Consider the following 11,129-nt stretch of genomic DNA (forward strand, 5'->3'; position numbering starts at 1 on the left):
GTCTCCCATTGATCCAAGGTACAGTTGTACTCTCTACGCCTCTGATCCCAGCAGGATACTACGCACTTGATTCTGTTAGCTGATCTCACCCGCAACTAAGAGTTGCTACGACCCAAAATCGCAGGATTTGACAATAAAAAAATATGTCTCACACAGACAAGTCTATCAAAGGATCAATCTGTCTCCCACAGAAAAACCCTAAATTTTTTGTTCCGTCTTTTGATAATAATCAAGGTGAACAGGAACCAATTGATAACTCGGTCTTATATTCCCGAAGAACAACCTAGATTAATCAATCACCTTACAACAATCTTAATCGTATGGTAGCGAAACAAGATGTTGTGGATTCACAAACAATGAGACGAAGATGTTTGTGATTACTTTTTATATCTTGCCTATAGGAGATATCAAATCTCAAGCCAATCAATCTGATTGTACTCGTACGATATAAGATGCAAGATCAGATCACACAACTACGATAAAAGTAGTATCGGTCTGGCTTCACAATCCCAATGAAGTCTTTAAGTCGTTAACCTGGTTTTAGAAGAAGAAAACCAAAGGTTAAATGAGAACCGACTCTAGTACGCAAACTAGTATCACACGTAAGGTGTGGGGATTATTTTTGCACAATACTAGATGTCTCCTTTATATAGTCTTTCAAATCAGGGTTTTGCCTTGGTATAAAGCAATCAATATTCACTGTTAGATGAAAACCTGATTTAGATTCAAGCTAATATTTCTCAACCGTTAGATCGAAAACTTAGCTTGTTATACAAAAATGAACTGCACGCTTCTAGGTTTGTTAACCGTACCCAAACGCGTACATTGTTGCTTCAACAATAATTAACCAAAAGGTTAGCCATATGACCATTTCATATGAACCATTTTCTTCTTCACCATAACTAGTTCAAATGACTCAAATGAACTAGTTAGAGAGTTGTTCAATTGCAAGGAAATCTTATGTAACTATACAAGACACGATTGAAGCAAAGATGACTTGATTCACTTGAATCGGTTCATGAACTTTTATAGCCACGGTTTGCAAACTGCATTCCTTAGTATTTTTAAAGTTTAAGTTCAGAAATCATCTTCAGATATATAACCTTCTTAAGTTCGCACACTAGGTTCGCACACTTAAGCAACCGACAGAGTTTACAAACTCCAGCAGAAAATCTCGGCAAGAGACCTTCCGCCGGTTCGCGGACTTGGTTCGCAGACTGGTACTCACGCAAATAGTTTGTCAACTCCAGCAGAATTTCTCAGGATGAGAAGTTCGGTAGTTCGCGGACTTGGCAACATGCCATTCTTTCGGTTTCTCTTGATCAACAAAGTTCGCAAACTTTGGTTCAAGGAATAGGACTTATACATAAATGTGTTTCCACAATAATGCTTATGTCCATCATTGGTTATGTAATCTAAACTCTCATTCCAATCATTGAAACATTCTTAGAGGATGTTATACAGTTGTTACACCATTTCTCGTCAAAGCAATTTTCAAAGTGATTGAAACATATCATGACTTTCGTCACTAGGTAAAGATAAACTTGGTCGAAGCGAAAAGCTTACCAACACATATTTCGAGATATAGATAGGCGAGGTATACTCGGATCGAGATACCAAATGTGTATACTCGGATCGAGATACGACTTTTTGTCTCAAGAAGTAGGAGATAGAGTAGATAGACTTTTGAGTGACAGATAAGTTTAAGTCTTCACATACCTTTTTGTCGAGAAGTTTCACCGGTTCCTTGAGTAGTTCTTCTACTTGTATGATGAATATCCATGAAGTCCTTGAGCTCAACTACACTTTCTATCATAGTCTGAGACTTAGCTATAATAGACTAGAAATCAAGACTTATAGTTTTGATCACTAACATTGACAAACATGCTTGAGATAGAAACGCATGCGAGTTCGACCGAGCAATGCTCTAACAGAAGAGTTGTTCAATTGCTTAGGTCTTTATGAATAGACACAATTGAAACAAAATCGGTTTGATTCACTTGAATCAATTCATGAACAATATAGCCACGGTTTGCAAAGATTGCATTCCTTATTGATTTATTGTTTAAGTTCATGAACTTCCGATTTGAGAAATATAACCAGCTTGGGTACGCGTACGGGTACGTGTACCATAGCTACCAGATTTGAGTTTAGAAACTCATCAGAAATTTTTGGTCGAACACTTCCGTGGGTACGCGTACCTAAGGTGACTGGTTTAATAGTTTGCAAACTTACAAACTCAGCAGAAATTTTTTGTTCAAAAACTTCCGCTGGTACGCGTACCCAACCTGTCTCCTTCACCAATATCGTATGCACACATATGCACACACTTGGTTTCCGACACATGGATTTATACACTAATGTGCGAACACACTATATATGCTTATATCCATAGTTGGTTACGTAATCTCAACTCTACATTTCAATCATTGAAACATTCTTCTATAATGTTATAACAGTCGCTATTCACAACTATCGTCATCAAAGCTATTTTCAAGATTGAAACGTCATCATGAATTTCGTCACGGGTTAATATGAAAAGTGGTTAAAGCGAAAGCTTACCAACATATATTTCGAGAAAAAGATAGGCGAGTAAACTCGGCTTGAAATAGCAAATATATATGTATGAAAACTATCATACTTATACGACTTTGTCTCAAGAGTAGGAGATAGAGTAGATAGACTTTTGAGTGATAGATAAGTTCAAGTCTCCACAGAACTTTTGGCCGGATGAAGTTCCACTGGTTCCTTGAGTAGTTCTTCGTCTTCGTAAGATGATCGCCATGGAGTCTGGATCTCAACTACACTAAATTGTCCTAAACCGAGGCTTAGCTATAAGTAGTCTATAAATCAAGACATACAGTTTTGATAACTAAACTTGACGATCATGCTTGAGATAGCAACGCATGCGAGTTCGACCGAGCAATGCTCTAACAAAAGCAACTAACCCTAGTTCACTTAGTTTCCTCAGTATCCTTGCGCTTCCGACTTCGATGAGTGCACGCACTGGAACAATTCTTTTTTTTTTTTTACTTAATCATGAATTTTATTACTAAAAATTTCAATTTACATAAACATAAAGCCCAATTTTGGGCAATAAACAAAAATAAAGCTGAACCCATTACATAAGCCCAACTACTCAATAGCTAAGAACAGTTTAGCCTGTAAAAATACAGCTTTTTAAAACCTGAAATACAAACCATCTTCAGTTTCCAAGTTTCTTAAAAATTAAGGTTTATCCTCATAGTAAATCACCTCTCCCCTACTGAGTAATACCCCTTTCTTTGCCATTGAGTCCGTAGAGAAATTCACCTCTCTATAAGAATGCCTGAATGATATTTTAGGAATGTTCATCTTAATCTTGATCCATCTATTTAGCACAATCCAAGGATTCTTGTTGCTCATGAATGCTAGTATAACAGCTTTTGAATCCAAGCTAAAACACACTTCCTCCTATTGTTTTGTGATAGCCCACTCACCTGCAACAATCAATGCCATGACTTCTTCCAAATAATTTGTTGCAATCCCTAATCCACCTGAAGCAGCTCCCATGTAATCTCCATCATGGTTTCTTGCAATAAATCCAATACCATCTAGACCTGGATTCCATTTGGATGCACCATCACAACAGATTAAAATTTGATGCTGAGCAGGGTATTTAAAGAAAACTTGTTTAGAACTGGTCACATGAACTGGAATGCCTGATATTTCAAAGAATAACAATATATGAAGATCATACATTGTACCCCATCTTCTGCCTTTCATTCTAAATTTGCCTTCTTTTGCTATTCCTGCAATTCTTCTTTTAATCTTGTCCACTGATGGAGTTGCATCTTCATGAAGAACAGAGTTTCTTGTTAACCACAACTCAACCATGACATTGAAAGCACAAATATACCATACCTCTTTGACTGCAGGGTTTTTCTGTTTAGCAAAAGATAAGATTTCTTCAAAATTTATGGGAACTGGACAATAGAATACACCACACAGCCAATGCCATACTGCTTTACTGAAATTACAATGCCATAAAATATGGTCCATTGTATCCTGATCTTTACCACACAAATAACATTTAGATACTGTGGAGAAAACTTTCTTCCTTACTGTTTCTTCAGTTGCACATGCACCCCTTAGTATTTTCCGTAGATTTGTAGATGTGTATGGGTGAATACAAGGTTGCCATACCTGTTTAGTCCATGATACCTTTTCATACTTTTTTCTGATCATTTGCACGGCATTTGCAACAGAGAAATTCCCAACTTTATCTTTGGCCCATATTCTTCTATCTTTTTCCCCCACCAGAACTGGTAATTCTGTAATATCAAAATAAATCCACATTTCTGTAGGTATGCAGCATTCACCATTATGGATTAAGTCACTTACTTTCATGTCATTATGTTGCAGGATATATGCATCATCAGTATGCAACTCTAGCAAAGTATAATCTTTCACCCATTTATCTTTCCATACAGAAATGTTGGTTCCATCTCCAACAATCCAACAATCCACCCATTTATCTTTCCATAAGAAATGTTGATTTCTTATGATATTTTATCCATTCACCTTTGTTATCTTTATATTTTTCCCTCATAAACTTTGTCCATTCAACATTTTCATTATCTATTTTCCATAAAATCTTCATTAACAATGCTTTATTCATAACTTCAAGTCTTCTCAATCCCAATCCACCCTCTTCAATTGGTGCATTCACTTCATCCCATTTTACAGTGACAAGTTTTTCACAGATGGATCTCCAGACCATAGAAAATTCCTTAAAATCTTTTCACACTCCTTTAAACATTCTTAGGCCACTTATATACTGACATATTATAGATGGGCATGCTGCACAACACAAATTTAACCAAAGTTAATCTGGCAGAAAAAGCTAGTAATTTTCCCATCCACCCTGCTAACATCTTCTGCATTATTTCCACTATCCCCCAAACTTGATTATTTTTAACTCTTCCTGGTTTTAAAATGACACCTAAATACTTATCTGGGAATGAAGATAATTCCATTTGCAACATTTCAGCAATGCCTTGTTTTCTTGTATCAGTCACTCCACCAACAAAACACTTGCTTTTTGCTTTATTAACTGCTTGACCAGAAGATATCTGATATTTCCATAGCAATTTCATCAAGTTCTCCAAACTTCTTTTGTGCCCATTACAAAAAATGAAAATGTCATCAGCAAACATCAAATGTGTAGGTTGACATCCACCTCTATTCACCATTGGTTGAAGTTTAACCATTTGTACTAATTTGGTAATATTTCTGCTTAATACCTCTTCTGCTAGCACAAACATTATTGGTGACAATGGATCACCATGTCTCAGTCCCCTCCATACTTCAAAGAAACCACATGGTCCACCATTTATAAGAACAGAAATTCTAGCTGATTCAAAGATTTTTTTTAACCATTGAATACCCACTTCAAAGAATCCAAATCTTCTAAGTACCTCAAATAGAAACTCCCAACTCAAAGAGTCATAGTCTTGAGTAATATCAATTTTAAGTCCCACATTTCCACCTCTCCTCTTGGTATCTAATTCATTCACAAGCTCTGAAGCCAAAATAATTTTTTCATGGATGCTTCTCCCTTTGATAAATGCACCCTGTTGCTCTGATATCATTCTACTCAGTACTCTACTAATCCTTGTAGTAATGATTCTGGTAATGATTTTAAAATTGAAGTTTGTTAAACCAATGGGCCTAAAGTGTTCAACTTTCTTGGCTCCCTGAATTTTTGGTAGAAGAAATAAGAAGTTAGAGTTAAAACCTTTAGGGATGAATCTATTCCTCCAACAAAATTGTATTGCCTCCATAAGCTCAGCACCCACCACTTCCCATGCATATCTATAAAAACATCCTGGAAAACCATCTGGACCTGGAGCACTATTTGGGTCCATTGCAAAAACAACATTCTTTATTTCTTCTTGACTAGGCAATGCATCAATTAAATCATTATCTTCTTCATTTACGATGTTTGGAATTGCTTCAAACAGATCCTCTTCAAAATTAACAGTTTTCTGCTAAAATTTCTTGTGATAATGTTTGACTAAAATGTCTGCAATTTGAGATTGTGTTGTCACTACATCACCATTTGGAGTTTCAAGTTCTATGATATTATTTTGAGCTTTCCTAATTTTCAGACTTGCATGGAAGAAATATGTATTTTCTCCACCCTCCTTCACCCATTTCACTCTTGATTTGCTTCTCATTAGTTCATTGTATTGTTGTGAATCCAACTCATGTAGTCCTCTTGCAGTGACTAAGTTATTAAGAAGTACAATATTCTCTGGATCAACATCAGACTCCAAAGAAGCTTTTAGAACTGCCTCTTCTGTAGTTTTAACTTTCACTCTTAAATCCCCCAAAACCTCCCAATTCCATTTCTTAAGTATATCCTTTAACCTTTTCAGTTTACTAGTAAAACAAAAAGCAGGGTTTCCTTCACATTCAACTTCCCATGACTCTTGAATTACTTTTAGAAAACCAGGGTGAGTGGTCCATACAGATTGATATCTAAATGGGATATTGTGTGGTTTATCACTCTGAGCAACTCCACCAATTAATGCACCATGATCAGATGTGCCTCTAACTCCCACCTTATAACACCAAGTCTCATAACACTCCAGCCATTGAAGATTATAAAATGCTCTGTCAAGATCACGTAAAATCCTTTTCTTCCCTACTCTGTTGTTGCACCATGAAAATTTAGTTCCAGTTCTAGGGGCTTGAATAAGATTACAATACTCAATACAATCTCTGAAGTCTTGCATTGCTACCTTTAAAGGTTGCCTTCCACCTTTTTTTCCTCACAAGAAAAAACAACATTAAAATCACCAATCACCAGCCATGGTAGCTTCAACTCATTTATATTTTTCAAATCTTCCCATAAACTTCTCCTATCAACTGTGAGACAAGCAGCATGAACCCCTGTTACTAAAACTTCCCCAACCTTCACTGTTATTGATTGCTTTGTAGATAACACCACCGTTGGAATGGATAAAGAAGCATGCCAGAAAAGCCATATATTACCTTTTAAAGACTCAATAGAATTATGAATAATCATTTTGTTCATACCAAGCAAATTCAATTGTTTTATAATACTCTTAGAAGCTCTTACTTTAGGTTCAGAAATCCACAAAAGAGAAGGACTAAAACTTTTAACTAAACTCCTTAGTTTGTCAGTGGCTTGAATTCTTTTCACACCTCTGACATTCCAGTATGCAACTCTCATAGAGATTGAGATTTGTGAGAAGCATTAGAGCTCCCCCAAACAGAATTATTAGCTTGCTTTCTAGTAACCACATTTGGAGCAGTTTTAAATATTTTTCCTTTTGAGGGCTTATTCATGTTTTTAGCTGGCTCCTGCTTACCATCCACCTCTAGCAAAACATTAAATTTACTAGGAGAAGCAAAATCTTTACCACCAGATGAATTTTCTTTTGAAACATTGAGTTTCCTTGCTTTAGTTGCTTTACCAGAAACATCTTTCCATTCAGCCTCCTCCAAATTTGATAAAACCTGAGCAGTAATTACTTCAGAAGATTCCTTTGTTGTTATTAGAGTTATATTGTATATAGGAGGAATACTACTACCAACTTCTAGTAATTTCTTAACAGAAAGGTTTGGGAATTCTTGAGTAGAATCTAAGCTACCACTGAAACACATATTATCTTCATCAATAGTTTCTAGCTGCCCATTAAATGAAATCAAAACATTGTTACTTACTGCTTCCTGTGAAAATTGTTCTCCTTGAATATTTTGTTGAGGAGGAGGACAAATGTCAAAACCCACAGCAGGTTTAGCTGGAGCTTTCTTAGGAGTATACCTCCAATGTTGTTGAGGTGGTACATCATGTGTTTTCTCCTTTTGTGCTTGCTCTCTTCTCTTTATTCTACATTCTGCTACATAATGTCCAATCATTTTACAATGATTACAGAATTTTGGAACATTAGATACTCTAACTGCCTATTCAAATTTACCATACTTAGATTCAATCCAAATTTTGTTTGGAATTGCCTTTGATAAATCAACTTCAACCAAGATACTAGCATAGTATACAATTTCTTTCTTCAAGGTGGTGTCATCAACCCTAATTGGTCTTCCAATTGCAGTACCCATTGTCATCAAAATATTTTCCTTCCAGTATTCAATGCTCAATCCTGGAAAAACAACCCAAAAAAAAGCAGAAGAAGTTTTTTGAAGCTCTGGTTTGGAATCTCTCTCCCAATATCTGAGTCTAAAAACTTGAGTTTCCACCTCCCAAAAACCTTCATAAATGTGTTTCATATCCACACCATTCTCTAGCTTGATAATAAAAAAACCTCTACCAATTGGAATAATTTGACATTTACTAGTAAGCTTCCATTGTTTTCTCAAGTTTGTTTCAGCAACTATCAATTTTAGCTTGACAAGATCTAATCTACCGATTAAACTAAACTTCCATTCTTCTAAACTTTCATCAATTACCACATCAGAAATGAAGACAGTAGCAGAATTATTCGGTGGACTCGAATCCTCACCAGATCTGAGATTTCTTGCAATCTCAAAATCCGATTGAGTTCTTAAATTTTCCGACATATTAACTTCAGAGTTTAATACTAAAAACAATCATTACGATCGGTGATTCACCTGAAGTAATTATCAGTAATTGATCAATGAAACTCACCTGAATTAATGAAGTTGAAGTACACAAAAAACAAAGATCGAGAGAAAATTTTCGCCCGATTCACTCGCCGAGTTGCAGAGCTTGACTCGGTGAAATAGCTTTCCCCTTCTACCTACTGCACTGGAACAATTCCTTTGGATCGTATTCCAAACAGTAAAGGAACAACAAATCTGTTTGGTAACAACTCTATTGATTCTTTAAGATAAGATATCTCAAGTCATATGCAAAGGCTCTTCCGTTTAATCTAATAAACTTCTTTTCCTGGTTAGATCAATCCAATCTCTATTACCTAAGTAATAAGATTCGGATTTGTAACAATCAAAATAGATCTCAAGAAAACTATTAGGTGTTACCAATCCCACACAACTAATCAATCGAATAAATCTGATTCTAGTTGGATCCCATCCGATCAAGGTTTGTGCAACACAAAGATATGAGAAACCAATAAGAAATCTTCTTCGTATTCGAATCTTCTTTAATCTTCAATTAAACCTGTACAATACCACTTGAATCTCTTGTGATCAATCATGTACAGAATGGAGTCTGTTAACAATGGATTATCACAAGATGTCTTTAGATCTACAAATAGTTCTAAAGCGTCGATACTTCGATCTAGTTTGAGTGAATCTTATATCAGAAGAGAAGATTCTCAAGAATAAACAAAATAGGTGCAATCAAAGTTTCAACAACCGTTATTCAATCAAATCAGTCGAAAACTAATAACAATGCAATTATCTAGTTTCCCACCAACGGTACTCGTAGAGCTTCTTGATCCCACAAAATTCTTTAAACGAGCGGTCATAAGAGATTTCGCCTAATTAGGGTACTTTCCTCTCCGATTAGACGGCTCCACCAGAAACAACAAAAATATGAAGTTTGCTTGGCTCTTAGAATAGTTTGCTAGAAATGCAAACTTAGGTATTTATAGACCAAGGATGTTTGGACACCAAGGAATTTCCAAAATCGAAAGTATTCTCAAGATATGCAATAAATGCCCATTCGGGTTTCATAATTCTAGAAAATGCTTTGTCCAATATTTCCCGAAATCTCTCAATAGAAAATATCCAATTAGTAAATGCACATTACTAATTTTTATTCTCTAGAGATATGCATTTAATTGCTGGTAATTAAAGCATATAAAACTAATAACCTTAATTAAAAAATTCTTAATTTATTTCGGAACATGATTTCCTTGAGTACTAAGGAATATCTTTGAACAATAAAAGACAAGAATTATTGTACGTGTTCAAAGAATGTTGACATCTCTTCTTTGTAAATCCTTTTTCATATTTACAATCTTGGAATCGATTATACCACACTTCCAAACAAATTTAGAATTGGTTCATCTGTTTTCCAAGACAAATATATGATTGATCAAATATCAAATCACATCCATGGTTCAATCGGCTCTACCAATCACCGGGATCAGTTATACCCTAATATAGAAACCCTTGTGATCGGTCGCACAAGTTACCAGGACCGGTTACATCAGTTACCAGGATCAGTTACATCAATTACCAGGACTGGTTGCCATATACTCATGGTATTGCTTGTGATCGGTCACACCAATCACTAGGATCGATTACACCAATTACTAGGACCGGTTACACCAATTACAAGGATCGATTACACAACTTCTCTGTGATCGGTCACACCAATTACTAGGATCGGTCACACCAATTACAAATATCGATCATACCATCTCAGGTGATTACTTAGGATCGATTACACTAATTAATCAAAACTGGTCATACCAAATCCTAAGTCAGGCATTGTGATTAGTTGTACCAAGATACATAACAAAGTTACGATCGGTTATACCATTTGACACGTATTGGTAATCCAAAGATTTGCAATGAATATCCGTACCAATAAGCCTAGCGATTTCCCTTTCGATTCATAAAACAAGTTCATGAATGTACTTCCTTTAAACAAATGTAAAACATTGTTTCCTAGGATAAAATCTTCACCTTTACCCATTCACATAATCATAACAACATTCGTAGTCTAATTCCCTAATACTATGATCATGTGATCATGTCTCACTACTAGAGTAATATATCCATACACGGCTTCGCAGTTATATTTTCAATATAGCACGACTTGAAAGATATGTTAGGAATCAAACAGTTCAAGTCAATATAACTAACCTCAAGAGAGGAAGGATGATGTCGTCGTTGTAGCTCATTACTTCTTCACGTTCGAGTAATACTTGTATGTCTCAACATTCCTAGACTTTCTAGTCTAACCTAAATGAAGTTGTCTCTAGTACATAATCAAGCGACTCTTAGAAGAGTTTTGACTCACTAAAATATGACAACCAAACTTGACATACCAATGCTTGGTGGGTTCAACCGAGCTATGCTCTAACACTTTACTAGTGTTTCTTAAGTTATTTACACCCAAACAACCCTTCTTTTTAGAGTTACAGGTTTTCAGCCAAGAGACCTAG

The 11,129-nt window shown here is 35.7% G+C and overlaps 1 protein-coding gene across 1 annotated transcript; it reads right to left on the reverse strand.

Moving 5' to 3' along the window:
• Nucleotides 1–3,453: 3,453 nt before the first annotated feature.
• Nucleotides 3,454–4,338, reverse strand: LOC113294758. Its single transcript, XM_026543135.1, has one exon. It carries the CDS (start codon nt 4,336–4,338, stop codon nt 3,454–3,456), a length of 885 nt encoding a protein of 294 aa, XP_026398920.1.
• Between the last annotated feature and the right edge of the window lie 6,791 nt (nt 4,339–11,129).

The sequence above is a fragment of the Papaver somniferum genome, chromosome 7, assembly GCF_003573695.1.
Source record: "Papaver somniferum cultivar HN1 chromosome 7, ASM357369v1, whole genome shotgun sequence".
Taxonomy (NCBI): domain Eukaryota; kingdom Viridiplantae; phylum Streptophyta; class Magnoliopsida; order Ranunculales; family Papaveraceae; genus Papaver; species Papaver somniferum.

Coding starts and splice junctions, on each gene's coding strand:
- LOC113294758 (XM_026543135.1), bottom strand. CDS start 4,338: ATGTGGATTTATTTTGATATTACAGAATTACCAGTTCTGGTGGGGGAA.